The sequence below is a fragment of the Hemitrygon akajei genome, chromosome 20 (genome assembly GCF_048418815.1).
Source record: "Hemitrygon akajei chromosome 20, sHemAka1.3, whole genome shotgun sequence".
Classification (NCBI taxonomy): Eukaryota; Metazoa; Chordata; class Chondrichthyes; order Myliobatiformes; family Dasyatidae; genus Hemitrygon; species Hemitrygon akajei.
In genome coordinates this window covers 7,791,449-7,813,583 of record NC_133143.1, presented here as the reverse complement: position 1 = coordinate 7,813,583, position 22,135 = coordinate 7,791,449, and the positions used below count along the sequence as shown (strand labels likewise).

Genomic DNA, 22,135 nt, shown 5'->3' with positions numbered 1-22,135 from the left:
CATCAGCAAATTTGATCTATACCGGCACTCAGAGCAAATCCATCGGTCCCCTTTCCTGTTCTATTTCCCCTAACCTGTCTCCCCCCACCCCCCCACCACGGTAACTTGCAAAATCAGTTAAACTGCCAGCGTACACATCCTTGAGGTATGTTCACTGAATGCTAATATTCAAAGCGGGTTTGGAAGATAGCTCTGGAGAAGTGGAGGAATTCCACACACTCACAGTATTGAACCTGGTTCTCGGGAGCGATGGCACGTTACAGGAGTCTGTGCAGAAGTTGCTTCCCCCCGGTAGAATGCCCTGCAGGGAACACGTGACAAATGGTAATGGGGGGGTATTTGAAGGGAATGGAAGGATATGTTGATGGGGGAAAAGGAGGGAAGGATGGAGCAGTAACTCCCTCCTCCCACTCTTTATTTCCCTCTTCCCATCAGGATGCTGGCCAGGTTTGATTCTTCCTGTTTCCCTCAGAGTGCTTAGTTTTGATGGAGCCAGGGTACTCCTGAGAGAGAATGTGTTCGCTCAATCCATGAATGAAAGATGCAAATTGTTGTTGCTGCAACTACAGCCAAATTAGCAAACAATGGCCTGCTATTGTTGGTGTGCACTCACACACAGGCACACTCGCACTCACACGCATACCCTCACACACTCATACACGCACACAGGCACACTCGCACTCACACGCATACCCTCACACACATACACACTCGCACTCACACGCATACCCTCACACACTCATACACTCACACACAGGCACACTCGCACTCACACGCATACCCTCACACACATACACACTCGCACTCACACGCATACCCTCACACACTCATACACTCACACACAGGCACACTCGCACTCACACGCATACCCTCACACACTCATACACTCACACACAGGCACACTCGCACTCACACGCATACCCTCACACACTCATACACGCACACACATACACACTCGCACTCACACGCATACCCTCACACACTCATACACGCACACACATACACACTCGCACTCACACGCATACCCTCACACACTCATACACGCACACAGGCACACTCGCACTCACACGCATACCCTCACACACTCATACACGCACACAGGCACACTCGCACTCACACGCATAACCTCACACACATACACACTCGCACTCACACGCATACCCTCACACACTCATACACGCACACAGGCACACTCGCACTCACACGCATAACCTCACACACTCATACACGCACACAGGCACACTCGCACTCACACACATACCCTCACACACTCATACACGCACACAGGCACACTCGCACTCACACGCATACCCTCACACACTCATACACGCACACAGGCACACTCGCACTCACACGCATAACCTCACACACATACACACTCGCACTCACACGCATACCCTCACACACTCATACACGCACACACAGGCACACTCGCACTCACACGCATACCCTCACACACTCATACACGCACACATACACACTCGCACTCACACGCATACCCTCACCCACTCATACACACTTGCACTCACACGCATGCCCTCACACACGCACATGCATACACACTCGCACTCACACGCATACCCTCACACACTCATACACGCACACACATACACACTCGCACTCTCACGCATACCCTCACACACTCATACACGCACACACATACACACTCGCACTCACACGCATACCCTCACACACTCATACACACTTGCACTCACACGCATGCCCTCACACACGCACATGCATACACACTCGCACTCACACGCATACCCTCACACACTCATACACGCACACACATACACACTCGCACTCTCACGCATACCCTCACACACTCATACACGCACACATACACACTCGCACTCTCACGCATACCCTCACACACTCATACACGCACACACATACACACTCGCACTCACACGCATACCCTCACACACTCATTCATACACACATACACACTTACACGCATACCCTCACACACACATACACACTCGCACTCTCACGCATGCCCTCACACACTCATACACGCACACATACACACTCGCACTCTCACGCATACCCTCACACACTCATACACGCACACACATACACACTCGCACTCACACGCATACCCTCACACACTCATTCATACACACATACACACTTACACGCATACCCTCACACACTCATACACACTCGCACTCTCACGCATACCCTCACACACTCATGCACACTCGCACTCTCACGCATACCCTCACACACTCATGCACACTCGCACTCTCACGCATACCCTCACACACTCATTCATACACACATACACACTTACACGCATACCCTCACACACTCATACACACTCGCACTCTCACGCATACCCTCACACACTCATGCACACTCGCACTCTCACGCATACCCTCACACACTCATGCACACTCGCACTCTCACGCATACCCTCACACACTCATTCATACACACATACACACTTACACGCATACCCTCACACACTCATACACACTCGCACTCTCACGCATACCCTCACACACTCATTCATACACACATACACACTTACACGCATACCCTCACACACTCATACACACTCGCACTCTCACGCATACCCTCACACACTCATGCACACTCGCACTCTCACGCATACCCTCACACACTCATGCACACTCGCACTCTCACGCATACCCTCACACACTCATTCATACACACATACACACTTACACGCATACCCTCACACACTCATACACACTCGCACTCTCACGCATACCCTCACACACTCATTCATACACACATACACACTTACACGCATACCCTCACACACTCATACACACTCGCACTCTCACGCATACCCTCACACACTCATGCACACTCGCACTCTCACGCATACCCTCACACACTCATGCACACTCGCACTCTCACGCATACCCTCACACACTCATTCATACACACATACACACTTACACGCATACCCTCACACACACATACACACTCGCACTCTCACGCATACCCTCACACACTCATTCATACACACATACACACTTACACGCATACCCTCACACACACATACACACTCGCACTCTCACGCATACCCTCACACACTCATACACACTCGCACTCTCACGCATACCCTCACACACTCATTCATACACACAGGCACACTCGCACTCACACGCATACCCTCACACACTCATACACGCACACACATACACACTCACACTCACACGCATACCCTCACCCACTCATACACACTTGCACTCACACGCATGCCCTCACACACGCACATGCATACACACTCGCACTCACACGCATACCCTCACACACTCATACACGCACACACATACACACTCGCACTCTCACGCATACCCTCACACACTCATACACGCACACACATACACACTCACACTCACACGCATACCCTCACCCACTCATACACACTTGCACTCACACGCATGCCCTCACACACGCACATGCATACACACTCGCACTCACACGCATACCCTCACACACTCATACACGCACACACATACACACTCGCACTCACACGCATACCCTCACACACTCATACACACTTGCACTCACACGCATGCCCTCACACACGCACATGCATACACACTCGCACTCACACGCATACCCTCACACACTCATACACGCACACACATACACACTCGCACTCACACGCATACCCTCACACACTCATTCATACACACATACACACTTACACGCATACCCTCACACACTCATTCATACACACATACACACTTACACGCATACCCTCACACACACATACACACTCACACTCTCACGCATACCCTCACACACTCATTCATACACACATACACACTTACACGCATACCCTCACACACTCATACACACTCGCACTCTTACGCATACCCTCACACACTCATTCATACACACATACACACTTACACGCATACCCTCACACACACATACACACTCGCACTCTCACGCATACCCTCACACACTCATACACACTCGCACTCTCACGCATACCCTCACACACTCATACACGCACACACATACACACTCGCACTCACACGCATACCCTCACACACTCATACACGCACACACCCCCCCCCCCTTTCTGGAATGAGGAAGTTGGCATTTGCTTTCATGTGTGTGCTCTAGATCTTCCAGACCTACAAGCCCATGCCCATGCCCATGTCCATGCCAGCTGTGCCCTGGTGAATTATGCTGTGCAGTTGGAGGTTGAGAGTTAAGTGCCCCCACAGAATCTGAAACCCAGAGGGGTACTGAGAGGCAGCTGTGGTGTCAGAGGTGATCTATCCATCCCATGTCTACAGATTGCTCTGCACTATTGTTAAAGCTGCCTGTGTTTGTGGGCTTTTGGACTGGCAGTGGATTGCAGCCGACTTCCCTGCTGTCTCTGCCGCACGGTGAACCAACAAGGATGTTGACAGCAGCACTGCAGATTTAGAGAACATCTTGGACTTTGAGCAGGTCCCCTGTGAATGGTCGCTTAATCATACCTTTGGCCGGATGTTGGCAGGTGAGGCCGTGCTGACCGAGGCAGGTCCACCTACATATTTGAAGGCTCTTCAGTGTTTGTTCAACATACAAAGCCCCATCCCTGGAGCACTGGGAGCCGCTCTGGATCTCACTCTGGGGCACTGGGAGAAGCTCTGGATCTCACTCTGGGGCACTGGGAGAAGCTCTGGATCTCACTCTGGGGCACTGGGAGAAGCTCTGGATCTCACTCTGGGGCACTGGGAGCAGCTCTGGATCTCACTCTGGGGCACTGGGAGCAGCTCTGGATCTCACTGGGGCACTGGGAGAAGCTCTGGATCTCACTCTGGGGCACTGGGAGAAGCTCTGGATCTCACTCTGGGGCACTGGGAGAAGCTCTGGGTCTCATCACTGGAGATCTGTGTATGTTAACATTCACATGTTGAGTTTCCAAGTAGTGAGTTGGAAACGCTTTGGTTGAAAGATATTATCTCTAGCAATGCTGCACCCTTTTGAGTTGGCCTTCACCTTGTGCCTAACTCTCTAGAGTAGAACTTAGACCAGGTTCAGGAACAGCTACTTTCCCACAACTTTCAGATTGTTAAACTGGCCGGCAGAACCCGAAATTCTGCCTCGGTACTGGAACACTGCTTCACTCTGCACTTGTGTCTGATTGTTCTTTTTGCATTAGTCTTGTTTTGCAGAATCTGCATTTCTGCTGTCTTGTATAATTTATGTTCTGTGCATCGTCTAAATCGATGTGTCAGTGATGCTGCTACGGGTAAGAGTATCATTGCAGCAGTACACAAGGTGATCACACAAAGAGCAGTCATGGCACTTGTAGCCCCACCACACCGTGTGCCCAGTTGTCCCATCCCAGGCACAAAGCCAAGGCGTAAGATTTGCAATCTGACTCCAGCTTGCTCCTTTGCTAATTCTTGAAGCTGCAGCACTTCAGCCGAACAGAAGGAGCTAATGGAGCCGGTAATATTCAGAGTGTCATTACCTGCATGGCAGAGGATTAGCATTGTCTGCTAATGCTCTTTACTGGGTCACGTCTCTCTTGTCAGACACTAATTGAACGTGAAGGCTTTGATGCCTTGCACCCTACTTGTACTGCGGTCCTCGGGAGCTATGTCCCTTGGATCCAGAGCCAGTCTTCCAATTCACTGTCTCACCCCACGCCCCCAGCCAGAGACTGAAGAACCGACCTGCAAAGCCTTGTGTTTGTCCTGCCCTGATGGAATAACAATATAAACGTCATCGCTGAGTAGTGGGCAGATTGCAGGAAGCTGGAATGTCAGCAAGGTGGAGTTACTGTGAGTATTGGGAGCGTTAGCAGCTATCTCCTGCTCTGCCTGAGGGCTTGGGAAATGGGACGGTGCTTTGAGTATTTCTGTTACCCGTGCAGGATATCCTTGCTGCCTGATCTGCTGATTCGTGCAGTGTTGTTTGATATCCTGCAAAGTTCAAAGGTCATGCATAAACCTGGTGACCCTGCCTGCAAGCTGTTGCTGGGTGTTGGTAATGTCAGGGCAGGGTGTAAGGGGGCCTGTGCTTGGGGGTGGTGCCAGAGAGAAGCCCAGGTTGACCCTCTGCCGTACCTTGCTGCCTGGGATGCCAGGCTTTCAGATGGATGTTGAACTCGGGCCTTGTCTGCTCATGGAAGTGAAAAGAAAAAATGGTCAGGCTTTTGTAGAACAGTTGAGGTTTCCCCTTGTGTCCTAATGCCAGTTGCGTGTTTATATTGCTGTTTCTGGGAGCTTACGTTACACTGGATACCGTGAGAAAGCGACACTCAGCAGCCTCAGTGCGAAGTTTTCCTGAGGTGACGGTGTTTAATTAATAGCTGGAGGTTCTGTGCAGCTGTGAAAAGCACTTTGAGCTGATTGCCCCGGCTCGGGGACGAGTTTTAACTGCCGGCTGCAGTGGGGGTATGTCCTTTGCATTTGGTGCAATGTCTGTGAAGTGTGGGTAAGACTGGTTCAACCAGTTCCCATCTCCTCTTCTGGGAGCATCTGTTTTCATGTCAAGAGTTAGTGTTCGACTGCAGCTTGCTTTCGGTATTTGCTGAGTGCAACACCTTCCTCAACGGCCTGTCAAAGCCACTGCCTCCAACAAGGGACAAAAAACTCACCCCATCCAAGCAAAAATCAGACATGATGGAGGAACATGTGAGTGCTGGTTTCCATCTCAACAACAAAGATTGGGTTCTTACTCTGTTCAGTAGTGCCAAGGGAGTGTGGAATTTGCCCTCCGCAGAGGTTCTCCAGTAGTTTGCTGGCTGGTATGACTGCAGGCAAAATTTTGGGAGGAGAGGTGAAATTATGGCAATGTCCCGCTGGCCAACATGTAGGCCAAGAGTTTCCCTACAAAGTTTATTACCCAACTGGGCTGAGTATCTTAATCTCTTAGCATCCACTATTTCTCACCAGACACTTCTCTCCCACTTTTCCTGTCGAAAGCCCAGGTTAATAGTGTTCCAGTAGTCAGCTCAGGGGTCCTCACACAAGTTGCCATGGCAGCCCCAACTAATTAGCAGTGCAGCCATCTTGGAAAAGGGAGGTTATGGAATTCAGAGGTGGATGTTGGGGGAAGGTATGTGGAAGAATGCAATGCAGAACAGCTTAAACAGAGTGTCTGCCCCTACCCAGGGCTCCCCTCTGCCCTCCCTGCCACTTCTCCAGTATCAGTGTTGAGATATTTGGGATGAAAGGAGTCCAGGTCAATAGCTCCGTGAAGGTAGCTGTACAAGTCGATTGGGTGGTAAAGAAGGCATATGGCATGCTTGTGTTCATTAGTTGAAGCAGTGAGGTCAAGATTCAGGAAATTGTGTTGCAACTTTATAAAATCCGGTTAGGCCCCATCTGAGATGTTGCATTCGTTTCTAGTTGCCCACCATAGGAGGGAAGCTGGAGGCTTTGGATAGGGGACAAAGAGGTTTCTCAGGATTCTACATGAATTAGTTGGCTTGTGCTGTAAGGAGAAGTTGGACGTACTTGGGCTGTTTTCTCTGGAGTGGTGGAGCCTAAGAGGAGACCTGATACAAGTCTATAAAATTATGAGGGATTGATCAGGTAGACCACACCTATATTTTTCCAGGGTCAGAATGTCTAATACTAGAGGGCAAGTATTGAAGATGAGGTAGGGAGAATTCAAAGCAGATTTCTAAAAAGTTTTTTTGTACACAAAAAGTAGTGTGTGGCTGGAATGTGCTGCCAAGAATGGTACGATAGGCTGATGGATATGGAGGGCTGGGCTTTGTGCAGGTGAAAGGAATAGATTAATTAATCATCATTAGCTTAATTAGTTTGGCACAACATCATGACCCAAAGGGGCTGTTCCTGTGCTGTGTTCTATGAAAGGAAAGTCAACTTGATTTCCCTTGTGTTGTGAACGGTTGAGCGTGGGGTCTCTGATCTCCACTGTGGTCTCAGCTGAATGGAGGAAGATCAGAGACCCACGCAGTCCTGACTTGAAAATATCTTGTGTATCTTTCATCATCACTGTGTCTAAATTGTGGAACTCCCTCCCCAGCAGCACCTTCACCAGAACCTCAGTGACTCAGGGAGGCAGCTCAGTAGCACCGTGTTCAAGGGCTGAGCAACCAAAGCCCAGTGAGTCCCACACGATGAGAGTAAATCAGAACTGGAGGGAAAACTCCTTGTCTTCAACCTTAAGAGTGTGTGTGTGTGTCTGTCTGTCTGTCTGACTCTCTCTCTCTCTCTCTCCCCCTCTCTCTCTCGCACTCTCTCTCTCACCCTCTCTCACTCTCTCTCTCTCGCGCTCTCTCTCTCTCTCTCTCTCTCTCTCTCCAGAGACGCTGCCTGACCAGTGGGTATTTTCAACGTTCTCTGCTTTTATATTGGATGCGGGAAGAAGATTGTCATGGTATCTTGGGCCCAGGAGGGGCAGAGGTTATCCTTTTCAAAAACTTTTTAACACAGAGCATCATTGGTTTACTCTTGTTCAATCAGTTGAAGGAACTCTACCAAACAGAATTCCTAGTAGATTTACATTCTTCAGTTAACCTTTCTACCTTGGAATTTGGAGCAAAATACAATAGATTATTCCCAGTGAGGGGGTACTAAAAATGCAAGGGCATAGGTTTAATTCAGAAGCAAAAGATTTAAAAGGGGACTTCAAGGGTAGCTACTTCATGCAAAGGGTGGTATGTATTTTGATGGAGCTGCTGGAAATAGTGGCTGAGGCGGGCACATTAGCAATGTTTAAAAGACATCTAGATAAGTACATGGATAGGAGAGGTTAGGGGATATGGGACTAGCATGGATGAGTTGGCCTGTAAGGCACGACTCCATGCTGTGTGACTATGGGGGGAAATGGATACATGACAGTTCAGGTCTGCATCTAGTTTGGGCCTCTGTCAGTACCCACTGCTCCAAGTGTTCAGTGTTCTTTGTGCCATGACGGTGTAGTGGTTAGTGCGGCGCGATTTCATCTTGGAGTGTCAGAGTTTGGAGTTCATCTACAATGTCCGTAAGCCTTCCTTGCAGAATGCGTGGGCTTTCTCCTGGTGCTCCAGTTTCCTCCCACGGTCCCAAGATTATTGATTAAGTGGTCACTGTAAATTGTCCTGTGATTAGGATAGGACTGAGTTGTGGGGTTGCTGGACAGCTCAGTGGGCCGAAAAGGCCTACTTGCGCCGTTTCTCAATCAATAAACTCACAGCTTCACTCAGTTAATTTGGACGTTTTCAGGCATATAGGGCTACTCAACTGGTTTAAAACTGTGATCTGGAGCTTGTTCCCTTCCACCAGTTAACCTGTGGCTTCAATTTATTGTCAACGTACGCACTGTCTATATCACCGTATACAACCCTGGGATTCGTGTTCTTGCGAGTGTATACATTAAATCCCAGAAACACGATAGAATCCAGGACAGGCCATGTCGAACAGGATGGACAAGCAACAAATGTGCAAAAGAGAAACTGAAAATACAAAAGGAAAAAAATAAACAATAAGTAAACAAATATCAAGAGCATGAGCTGAAGAGTCCTTGAAAGTAAGTCCATCAGTTGTGGAACACTTCACTGATGGGGCGTGAAGTTGAGTGGTTTAAGAGCCTGGTGGTTGACGGATAATCACTGTTCCCGAAACTGGTGGTGTGGATCCTGAGGCTCTTGCACTTTTTTGACTGATGGCAGCAGCGAGAAGAGAGCATAGTGGGGATTCTTGATGATGGATGCTGCTTACCTGTGACAGCATTCCATCTAGATGGGCTCAATGGCGGGAAGGGCTTTATCTGTGATGGACTATCCACGACTTTTTGTAAGATTTTCTGTTCAAGAGCATTAGTGTTTTCATAGCAGGCCATGATGCAACCAGTAAATATATTTTGCAGCGCACTTCTATAGAATTTGTCAAAGTTTTAGTTGTCATGCCAAACCTTCGCAAACTTCTAAGGAAGTAGAGGGGCTGCCGTGCTTTCTTTGTAAAATGATAACACTGAGGAATTTAAAGTTGGGGACCCCCTCCACCTGTGATCTTCCGATGAGGGCTGGCTCATGGATCTCTGCTTTCCTCCTCCTGAAGTCAGTAATCAGCTCCTTGGTCTTACTGACATTGAGTGAGACACCACTCAGCCAGATTTTCAATCTCCCTCCTTTTGCAGATCCGTCACCACCTTTGATTCGGCCAGTGACAGCAAACTTAGGTCTGACACTGGAGATGTGCTTAGCCTCATAAGACCAGGGGGCTAAGCACAGTGCCTTGAGGTGCAGCTGTGCTGATGGAGATTGTGGAGGAGATGTTTTTGCCAATCCAAACTGACTGGTGTCTGCAAGTGAGGATTCAAGGATCTAATTCCACAAGGAGGTACTGAGGCCAAGGACTTGAAGCTTATTGATTAGTTTTGAGGAGATGATAGTATTGAATGCTATCAGTCAATAAAGAGCATCCTGATGTATGCACTTTTGCTGTCTAGATGTTCCAGGGTTGAGTGAAGAGCCAAGGAAATGGAATTTGCTACTGACCTGTAGTGTCAATGGAAAGGATCCAAGTCACCCCTCAGGCAGGAGCTGATTTGTTTCATGACCAACCTCTCAAAGCTCTTCATCACAGTGGATGTAAGTGCTACTGGACAATAGTCATTGAGGGAGGGTTGTGTCTCAGTCTTGTTCAGAGAGGTAATGCCTAGAATGCATGAGTGCTGCTGTCAGAGGGATTGGAATTGGTTTATCAGTGTCACGTGTACCGAGATGCCTTGTAAAGCTCGTATGCGTACCGTTTATACAGATCAAATCCTTACACAGTGCTCAAACAAAACCAGTGCAGAATAAGGTGTACCAGCTGCAGAGTGAGTGCAGTGCAGATAGACAGGAAGGGGCAAGATGATAACAAGTTTTGTTGTCAGCAAGAGTCCATCTTATCAGACTAGGGAACCATTCAATAGTCTGCTGACATTGGAGTGGAAGCTGACCTCGAGCCTGGTGGCATGTTTTTTCAGGGTTTTGTGTCTCTGCCCGATGGCTAATGGAGAATGTTGGTCTGGGTGATCACGCTGGCTACTTTACCGAAGTTTGTGGAGGGGAGGCTGTTTTCTGTGCTGTGCTGAGCTGTGCCCACAACTCTGGAGATTCTTGCGTTTATTGGTAGAACAGTTGCCATATCTAGCCATTGTGCATTCAGATAGGATGATTCCGAGGTGCATCGATAAAAATTGGTAAGAGTCGATGGGGAAATGCCAAATTTCTTCAGTGTCCTGAGGAAGCCTGCTGTTAACCTGGTCCAGATCTCTGATCCCAATCTGTTCCACTCAACTAACATAGAAACATAGAAAATAGGTGCAGGAGTAGGCCATTCAGCCCTTCGAGCCTGCAGCGCCATTCAGTATCATCATGGCTGATCATCCAACTCAGAACCCTGTACCTGCTTTCTCTCCATACCCCCTGATCCCTTTAGCCACAAGGGCCATATCTAACTTCCTCTTAAATATAGCCAATGAACCGGCCTCAACTGTTTCCTGTGGCAGAGAATTCCACAGATTCACCACTGTACCGAGTGAAGAAGTTTTTCCTTATCTCGGTCCTAAAAGGCTTCCCCTTTATCCTTAAACTATGACCCCTCGTTCTGGACTTCCCCAACATCGGAAACAATCTTCCTGCATCTAGCCTGTCCAATCCCTTTAGAATTTTATACGTTTCAATAAGATCCCCCCTCAATCTTCTAAATTCCAGTGAGTATAAGCCCAGTCGATCCAGTCTTTCTTCATATGAAAGTCCTGTCATCCCAGGAATCAATCTGGTGAACCTTCTCTGTACTCTCTCTATGGCAAGAATGTCTTTCCTCAGATTAGGGGACCAAAACTGCACACAATATTCTAGGTGCGGTCTCACCAAGGCCTTGTACAACTGCAGTAGAACCTCCCTGCTCCTGTACTCAAATCCTTTTGCTATGAATGCCAACATACCATTTGCCTTTTTCACCACCTGCTGTACCTGCATGCCCACCTTCAATGACTGGTGTACAATGACACCCAGGTCTTGTTGCACCTCCCCTTTTCCTAATCGGCCATTAACATCAGATTGCTTGTTGATCTCACACTACTCTCGGTACGCACAGATAGGCTGTTGTGTTTCCTGTAAGGCTTTCTTTGGCTGAGAAAGGATTTGGATGGATCTGAGGTAGATGCTACAGAAAGGCATGTTTTTTCTGTTAACAATAGCACTGTCTGCTAGTCTGGTTCTGGCCACTGTGGAGGTTGCCTCAGTACATGTTGTGTGATGGTGGACTGCTTCTACAAATCACTAACTATACCTCCACTGCTCAGTTCAGTTGTCACAAAAAGGTTACTGAACTGATGGCCAGCTCGTCCTGCCTCCAGTGGCCCGGCCAGAACTGAGGTCTGAACTCATTGTTCCATTCCTATCACCTGCACCAGAATTCTCAGTGAAGGAAGCAAGCTCTTTGTATCTTCTCATCTTTTTCTGAGGCAGTTCCTTGCAATTGAGGATGGTTCTGCACAGGTGAGGAGAAGGTGGCTGATGGAGCAGATGGGGGGCAATTTTGTGAGGTGTGTTCTTTCGGTCATTTACCTCTGTGTATGTCCGATCCATCCGTCGGTAGTTCTCAGTCCCGTGGCGGGTGCTCATCGTTCCATCTAAATAGGCATGGACCTGGGATTCTAGGAAGTGTGGGGATACTGCTCTTTCTCCCAGGAAGACTTGCCCCATGATACAAAGCACAGGGAAGCTTTGCAGAGGGTGCAAAAGAAGATTTCTGGATGCTCTCTGGATTAGAGGGCATGTGCACAGGAGAGTTTGGACAAAGTTTGGTTGTTTTACTCTGTAGTGGTGGAGGCTGAGGGGGGGAGACCTGATCGAAGTTTATAATGTTATAAAAAGGTTTGATAAGACAACCAACAAATATGTTTTCTAGGATCGAACTGACTAATACCAAAGGACATGCATTTAAGTGAGGAGCAGCGTTCGGAGGAGATGTGTGGAGCAGGTTTTTCACACGGTGCTGGAGGCAGATGGAATAGAGGCATTTAAGAAGCTCCTGAATGTGCAGAGAATGAAGAATGTAGACCTTTTGCTGGCATAGTGTAATTAGGTGTTGTTAGTGTAATTACATTGAGTTTCTGTGCTGTACTGTTCTATGTAACATCTTTACCTCAGTCCACTTGATCATCTCTAACTGTGAGTGATTAGAGTGCTAGTTGAGGATCTAATGTTGAGAATATGAGCAACATTGACTGAATATAATGAAGGCTTCATTGCTGGGGACACTGTTCTGGGATAGGGGATGTGAATGCTGTAATAGTTATCCTCATGGTGCTTTTTCAAAAATCATATTGATAAGATCTTTCCTGTGTTTTCCTGCTGTAGGTGCTCTTAGTCTCAGAAACATTGGGAGGGCAGGGGTGTCTGCCGTCCATGCACCATAGCCTGTGCCGGGACTGAGTTCTTGATTGGCAATCCTTTCCTCCGATAACTGGTGGGAAACTAAAGGTGATGATAAATTTCATCATCTGTGCTTGTCTTCACTGAGGGGTGGAAAGTTTACATGTCATTGACAATAAGACCTATCAGTTGGGAGCTGTATTGCATATTGTGGGCAGTTTGGTGGAGGACTTGTGATGGTTTGGATGACAGCTTGCATGTATACAAGGGATTTGAGTGAAGTGCATTTCCGATGTGATGATTATGACACAAGACTTTTAGTCAGGCAGAATCAACTCAGGATCCAATGCTAGGATCAGCTTTTGGTAACCGGGATTGAGTAGTGGGGGGACCCTGGTGATGAAGAGTGAGTAGTGGAGAGGACCCTGGTGATGAAGAGTGAGGAGTAGTGAGGAAACCCTGGTGATAAAGAGTGAGTAGTGGGGAGACCCTGGTGATGAAGATTGAGTAGTGGAGAGGACCCTGGCAATGAAGAGTGAGTAGTGGAGAGGACCCTGGTGATGAAGAGTGAGGAGTAGTGAGGAAACCCTGGTGATAAAGAGTGAGTAGTGGGGAGACCCTGGTGATGAAGATTGAGTAGTGGAGAGGACCCTGGCAATGAAGAGTGAGTAGTGGAGAGGACCCTGGCAATGAAGAGTGAGTAGTGGAGAGGACCCTGGTGATGATTCCTGTATTTCAATTCAGTTCATCTTCCTGGAGATGGACACATTTGCAGGATCTCTGATGTCCTCAGTATCTGCTCTTTCCAGATGTGAAAGATGAGGCTGCAAATTAGAGTTATACTTTTATACGTTAGACACAGGCCCTTCCGCCCATATCCATGCATTTGTCCGTGTGTTTTTTAAACATTGTTATTGTTTCCACCTCTGAAGCTTCCCCCGGCAACTCTGCATATACTCACCTCCCTCAGTGTGTAAAAAGTTGATGCTCAGTTCTCCTTTCAATCTTCAGGCTCCCCTACCCTGGGAGAAGGTTTATGACTATGTACCCTATCTGTGCTTCCACATGATTTCATACACCTCTTGTTTTAACAGCCTCTGAAAGTGCTATACTCCTTTAGATGCACCTGGAGAGTTGGCCCTGATTTGGGGATTGGTTGAAGTCTGTGGAGAATGAGCCTAAATCAGGGTCAGACTTGCTGGGTCATGGCTCTGCAAGGAAAGCCATTTGTGATGGAGTTCACTATTTGCCACAGCTGAGGGTTGGAGGACGTGGCCACAAACTGCCGCAAATAAGGAAGGCACCCGTGCTCGGACAAGCAGAATGCAGAGATCTTGAACAGGAACAGAAAATGCTGGAAAAGCATTTTTGGACATCTTGAATAACAAGTTTTCATTATTCTGGCCGGGAGATTACTTACCAAAGATCTGGAGCACTTACCCGAAGACAGCATAGTGGACACAGCTGGTAGAGCTGTGGCCTCACTCTTCTTGTTCAAAACAGGGTGCAGAGAACTCTACCGCATCCGCAGGCGGACCTCCTTTTCCAAGGACATCAATGTCCTTGGCTTCTCTTGTGAGATGAATTTTAGCAGGCTTTGCTAGTTCAGAAGTAGGAAAGCAGATGGCAAATGCGAGATTATCCACATTGGAATGAAAAATGGACAATCAGATTATTATTAAAATTGTGAAATCTTACAACATTGCTGTTGTGCAGATGGAGATGGGAGTGGTGGTGCATGAATCACAAAAGGTTGGTTTGCAGGTGCATCAAGAAGGCAAATTAAATGTTGGCCTTCATTGCTGGAGGGATTAAATTTAAGAGCAGGGAGGCAATACTATGACTATACAGGGTACAGGTGAGATGCCATCTGTAATACTACAGGCTGTTTTGATCTCCTTACTTGAGGCTATGAGGTTCACCAGGTTGATTCCAGGGATGAGGGGTTTCACCTATGAGCAGAGTTTTATTCTGCTCACTGGAATTCAGAAGAATGAGAGGGGATCTTATAGAAACACATACAATTTTGAAAGGGATAGATAGGACAGAGGCAGGGAAGCTGTTTCCACTGGTAAGTAAAACTAGAACTGCGGGACATAGCTTCAAGATTTGGAGGAGTAGCTTTAGGACAGAGATGAGAAGAAACTGTTTTTCCCAGCGAGTAGTGAATCTGTAGAATGTTTTGCCCAGGGAAGCAGTAGAGGCGGTCTCATTAAGTAAGACTCTTGGCAGTGTGGAGGATCAGAGGGACCTTGAGGTCCGAGTCCATAGGACGCTCAAAGCAGCTGCGCAGGTTGACTCTGTGGTTAAAAGGCGTATGGTGTGTTGGCCTTCATCAATCGTGGAATTGAATTTAGGGGATGTAATGTTGCAGCTATATAGGACCCTGGTCAGACCCCACTTGGAGTACTGTGCTCAGTTCTGGTCGCCTCACTACAGGAAGGATGTGGAAGCCATAGAAATGGTGCAGAGGAGATTTACAAGGATGTTTCCTGGATTGGGGAGCATGCCTCATGAGAATAGGTTGAGTGAACTCGGCCTTTTCTTGGAGCGAAGGAGGATGAGAGGTGACCTGATAGAGGTGTATAAGATGATGAGAGGCATTGATTGTGTGGTTAGTCAGAGGCTTTTTCCCAGGGCTGAAATGGTTGCCAAAGAGGACACAGGTTTAAGGTGCTGGGGAGTAGGTACAGAGGAGATGTCAGGGGTAAGTTTTTACGCAGAGAGTGGTGAGTGTGTGGAATGGGCTCCCGGCAACGGTGGTGGAGGTGGATACGATAGGGTCTTTTATGAGCTTATTAGTAATTTCTAAGGTAGGGACGTGTTCTGCACAGCTTTGTGGGCTGAAGGGCCTGTATTGTGCATTCACAAGAAAAGCATAAATTATACATAAACTGTACACAATTTTACAAGAAAGAACACAATTTGAACAACAAAAGTCCATTTTAGTGCTAAGTGGTCAGTGATAATGAGGTAATTAGGGATGTTCACAGAAAGCCCTCTGACTCTGTGTCCTGGGATGTTCACAGAAAGCCCTCTGACTCTGTGTCCTAGGATGTTCACAGAAAGCCCTCTGACTCTGTGTCCTAGGATGTTCACAGAAAGCCCTCTGACTCTATCCTAGGATGTTCACAGAAAGCCCTCTGACTCTGTGTCCTAGGATGTTCACAGAAAGCCCTCTGACTCTGTGTCCTAGGATGTTCACAGAAAGCCCTCTGACTCTGTGTCCTAGGATGTTCACAGAAAGCCCTCTGACTCTGTGTCCTAGGATGTTCACAGAAAGCCCTCTGACTCTATCCTAGGATGTTCACAGAAAGCCCTCTGACTCTGTGTCCTAGGATGTTCACAGAAAGCCCTCTGACTCTGTGTCCTAGGATGTTCACAGAAAGCCCTCTGACTCTGTGTCCTAGGATGTTCACAGAAAGCCCTCTGACTCTGTGTCCTAGGATGTTCACAGAAAGCCCTCTGACTCTGTGTCCTAGGATGTTCACAGAAAGCCCTCTGACTCTGTGTCCTAGGATGTTCACAGAAAGCCCTCTGACTCTGTATCCTAGGATGTTCACAGAAAGCCCTCTGACTCTGTGTCAGTCCCCTGAAAGATTCTGTCAACATCCTGAATGGGTAAGCTTGAATTTCTGCCTCTGTTGTGGGAGTGGAACTGCTGGCAAGCATCTGCACTTACCAAGGAGGGTCTGCTTTCGATCAGCAGATGGAGATGGTTGGGCAACATGCACAGTCCTCGGGAACTCGGGTGCTGAGGGTGCAGAAATTAGCAGCACAATATACTTCCTTTGTGTTACAACCACAGTGTTTTCCTGTGACCCCCATTGACCTCTGATTTGCCAGTGTTCCTTGGTGCCATGATCATCCATTCTACTAGCCTCTGTCATTGAATATCTCCTGAATACCTGCCCCTTTGACCAAGTATTTAACACACTTATCCAATGCAGCTCAAGTATAGCTTGGCAATTCTCCTGTAACATGCTGCTGTGTTATAAAACCAGAAGCAATGATGATCCAGTGCAAATGAGGAAGTAAAGGAAATTAGTGAACAGAAATTACTACATATATTAAAAAGCCTGAAAGCTGATTATCAATAGCCAGATAATCCACACAAGAGTTGAGATGGAGCTTTGGAAATTTACACAACACTTGGAGTATTGTGTGCATTTCCGGTTACCACACTATAGGAAGGGTATGGGTGTACTGGAAAGAGTGTAGAGGAGATTCACCAGGATGTTGCTTGGAGTGCAGAACTTCCGTTTTGGAGAGAGATTGGATAGGCTGGGCTTGTTTTCCTAGGAATAAAGTTGACCTAATAGAGGTACATAATATTATGAAAGGTATAAATAGAGCAGGTACTATGAATCTTTTCCCCATGGAAAACAAGCCAGTGTGGGTTTAAGGTGAGAGTACGATTCTAAAATGGATCAGAGGGGAATTTTTTTTTAACAGAGATGTGCGTTTAAAAGGCATTCAGACAGACATTTAAATAGGCAAGACATGGAGTGGTATGGTTCTAATGCAGGCAGATTGAGTTATTGTAGATTGGCACAATGGTTGGCATGGACAAGGTGGGCAAAGTGCCTCTTTCTGTGCTGTACAACACTGTGACACTACATTCTAGTGTTTTGAAAAAAGGGGCTGTGGATGCTTTGATAGTCACATCCCAATATTCTGTGGAGACTGGAATGGTTCCCGAAGAGCTAACATGACCCCACCGTTTGAGAAACGAGGGAGTCAGAAACAGTTGACCCATTAGCCTGAGATCAGTGATAGGGAAAATGCTTGAATTTGTGATAAAAGATATCACGTTAGAAAGTAGAGCGCATTTGGTGCTGTTGGATTTTCAGAGGGCCTTCGTGAAACCTCACCCAAGGAAAAGTGAACACATCGAGTAGCAGATGACTAGAGGAACAGTAAGGTTTAGGTCCCTCTCAAGCTGTGACTTGTGAGACAAGCACAGTGCGTGGTGCATAGGCCCAACGATTTATGCTATATAGCAATAATTTGGCTGAGGGGACCAAATATCAAGTTATTCAGTCAAAACTAAGGAGGGAGGTGAACAGAGATAAGGATGCAGAGAAGTATCAAGAGACACCAACAAACTGAGCCAGTGACATCTGTGTGGTGGATGGAGTACCATGTGGACAAGTACAAGGTTGTCCACTTTGGTGGACATTAATTGAAATGATGAGACTCAGATCAAGTCAGATGAAAATGAAGAGTTTCAAACCGAAATATCAATAGTTTTTTTTCCATCAATGCTGTTGGACCAGCTGAATCTCCAGCAGTTGTTTTCAGTATTGTTGGGCTTGAAATTCTGCCCTGTGTTCTTTTAGGAAGAGAGACAACTAACACCGGAATATAGCAAAACGTGGCTTTATTGCAGAATTCGTAACTGGCACAGCGAATCCACGGAGTCGCTGGAGAAGGCGTTCTGTTTTCCCCTTACAATCTGCTCTTATTTATACCCCTTTTCCCCCCAGCACAACCCCGCTACATATTAGGTAATATCGGGCACTTGTGTCCATCTTATTGGCCCGCAGCCATATGCTCACGAGTTACCTGTTTCTTTTGTTTACTGAATCGCGTGACACTAGTAGTTTCGATGTAGCGGGGTCCCCAGTTTCGCTCCCCCCTCCCTCGCATTCCAGCTTCCTAACATGATGTGCGTTACGTGAGCCACTCCTGACCTGTAATGGCGGTCCCGAATTAACCCCAACACGAATTAACCCCGACACAAATTAACCCCAATACTAATTAACCCCAACACTCCCTCCCTTGGCCTCCCAGAGGCCACATCCCCACATCCCTTACAATCTTTTCCGAGGCTGCCGGGATCAGGCAGGGAGGTGAGTGTCCCCCAGCACTCTTTGACGTGTCCTCCCTATTTGCACATCCTGATTTGTCCGACCTAGGGTCACAAAATATGGGTAGGGGTTCCCTAAACATTCGCAATTTTTACAAGTAGCATGCAACATTTCAGAAAACTTATTCAAAAACAACTCTCAATTTCCTCCTTGGTATGGCCCATTCCAGTCCGTGTTCTCCCATAGTGCGTCTGCTTTCGGGAGGGCCTCGATCGCCCCTTCCACCGGGAACAAGGGTGCCTGGTACGCCGGTGGAGGTCCATCCTTTCCAGTCAAGGCTCGATCTATAGTTCGGACCACTAGGGTCCTGATGCAGGGTATGCAACAACAACCACACGTGATAAAGATAGCAATTGAAATAGACAGTCCCAGTGCCAACTGTCCAAGTAGGACCCCCCATTCCCCAAACGTACGTTTCAACCAATTCAGCACTGGGTTATTGACTCCTGAGTGTTGCTTTAGCTCATTGGCCAGGGATCGCAATTTAGTCAAGCCCTTGGTTAGTGATCCGTCCGGGCCTGTATTGTTCGCTATGGACATACAGCACATGTCACCAAACAGGGCGCACACTCCGCCCTTCTCTGCTAAGATCATGTCTATGGCAATTCTGTTCTGCAGGGTCATTAGGGACGTCTGTGATAGCTGCTCGTGGACGGCTTCCGCGATGTCCCTGGTTAGATTAGCCAGCCTCTGAACGTTATAGTGGATCAGGTTGATCCGGTTGACATTTTTATTGGTGGTGATTGGGAATATGGCTGAAAAAAGTGGAAAGCTCTCAAAGCCTGCAGCTACCTCGTCTGCCAGTTTATATTCGTCCGGGATGTTTCTAGCCTGACCGAGAGCATCAATCCATATCCCATTGGGGTTCCTTTCCCCCCTTTCAGTGAGCGCCCTCTTGTTCCTATACCACCTCCCGATTTCATCAGGGATTGGGTTGAGGGTGTAGTCCCCTGGATTCTTTGCCGCAATGAAAAGAGGTACATTTAGAGTGATCAGGGTGCAGATCCCCTCCCAGTTTACAGGTAGCCAATTATATAGGACCCGTTTCCCACAGTACCACCAGAGGTCCGCTCTGCTGACATTCAGCCTGGTGGCGTTTTCGGTGCCAGTAAGACTGATCCGGGTAGAACATGCACTGTCAGGTAAGTTGCCCACTCTGTAGGGCTGATCCGATGGGGACAGGTTAGTAACGCAAGTGATGTTCCTGATCGGGTCCACCCTAAAGGCTGGTGGGGTCACATTGGCCGGGGCCATGGGGAAATAGGTTTCCCAGGACTTACACCCGGCAGAGGGGTTGGTTAGTGACATGAGTTCGAGGGCGCAACGGAAGGTGTCGTTTCCTTCCTCGAAGGGGCTGGGACTCATGAGGAGTGTGGGTTTCCCCGTAGCACATACCCAGCAGTCCCCTATCGCTGCCTGGGTGGTGTATTGGACCACTCGGTCAACCCAGGCGTTTGCTTCCACGTACCCTGTCTCAATTGCAATATACTCCCGGGGAGTTATCTTATTCGTGTCCGAACTCTTTACCAGAACAGGGCTGGCTGTGGGACCCAATCCTGGGTCTGTGTGGGTTCCCAGATTGATCCGGATAATTCCCCATGGGTCTCGGCCTGTCACGTCCGCCCTTATGATCAGGTAGAGCACGCCCCCTGCCCCCTGTTCTTTGACCCGCGATGAGTGGAGCAGGTCTGTGACGACCATCCCTTCATACTAAAAGGGTTGTGTATTTCTTCCTTGAGTGTCAGGATTAACGGATTCACTCCCTGCTTTCTTCCCCAAACAGAGCCCCTGTAAAGGCTCACCTTCCTCTTAAACTCATAGTAGGGTTTGGAGGACCCTCGATTGTTTGGCCTCTTATCCAGCCAGGACTGGTCTGGGCCTGTCCACCACCATACATTTATCCATGCGCTACACTCCTTTACCCCTGGGTTCGGGTATCCCAAGGTGAATGGACACATGTAGACATTATACCCAGTCCAGGCTTTCTTGTCGCCCCAACAGTTGATCACATCGCACAGGTCGAACTGGAATGTCCTACCTGTATGAGGGTCCGCATTAAGGATGATATTCGCTCCGCACGCATCTCCTCCCCTTCCCGCTTCGGCCATCGGCGCCTTACCTAGGAGCATTACTCCTACCCATATCAGGGTTTTCCATGGCGTCATCTTCCTCGGCTTCCTCCTCCTCTATGTCGGAATCGGGATCAATCGGTCTTCCTTTCTTTGTCTTAGAGCAGTGCGAGAAATGGTGCCAGTTATTGTCCCCCTCCCTTCCTACCTTGAGTGTATTGTTTGAAATTTCTGTAACGGTACGGGCCATGCCATCGCTGCTCGCTCCAGGAGGAGCGCCCTGGCTGCCGCAGGTAGACCTCATCTCCTATTTTTAGCGGCAGCTCGGGGGCTGCATCCTCAGGGTGGGCATTCCTGACTTGCTTAGCTATGAGCCTCACCATCTGGCCCAGGACTCTCATGTATTGGGTCATGTCCTGATTCATTGTCTCCCAGTTTTCCTCCCACCGTGGTGATGTGCGCGGTCCGGGCATGGAGCGCCCTGTCAGTATCTCGTGTGGTGTTAGAAAGGTTTCCCCATTCTTTTCTTGCCGCATGGACATCAGAGCCAGGGGGAGAGACTCCACCCAAGTGAGCTGGGTGCCTGCCATTACTTTTGCAATTTTGTCTTTTATGGTTCGATTTGCTCTTTCCACTAGGCCCTGGCTTTCCGGGTGGTAGACACTGCCGAACCGATGGGTTATCCCTAGAACACCCTCTACTCTGGCCAAGTGTTCGTTTTTAAAGTGGGTGCCATTGTCTGTACAGACTTTAGTGGGGACACCGTATCGGGGAATCAGTTCCTGGGTAAGGATGTTGACCACCGTCTCACCATCCTCCGCCCTCGTGGGGAAAGCTTCTACCCATCTCGAGAATCGGTCCACTACAAC

The 22,135-nt window shown here is 48.2% G+C and overlaps 1 protein-coding gene across 6 annotated transcripts in view; it reads left to right on the top strand.

Moving 5' to 3' along the window:
- The window catches only part of LOC140742202 (ras-responsive element-binding protein 1-like), a 301,827-nt gene that overhangs the window by 106,164 nt on the left and 173,528 nt on the right, over positions 1-22,135 (top strand). Inside the window, exon 1 of one of the 6 annotated variants that reach the window (XM_073073019.1) lies at positions 5,744-5,780. The exons of the other annotated variants lie outside the window; for them this stretch is intronic. Within the exon in view, the coding sequence (XP_072929120.1) occupies positions 5,759-5,780 (22 nt within the window). The 5' untranslated portion in view covers positions 5,744-5,758. Of the gene's footprint in view, positions 1-5,743; positions 5,781-22,135 lie in introns of those variants that run through there. 6 annotated transcript variants of the gene reach the window in all.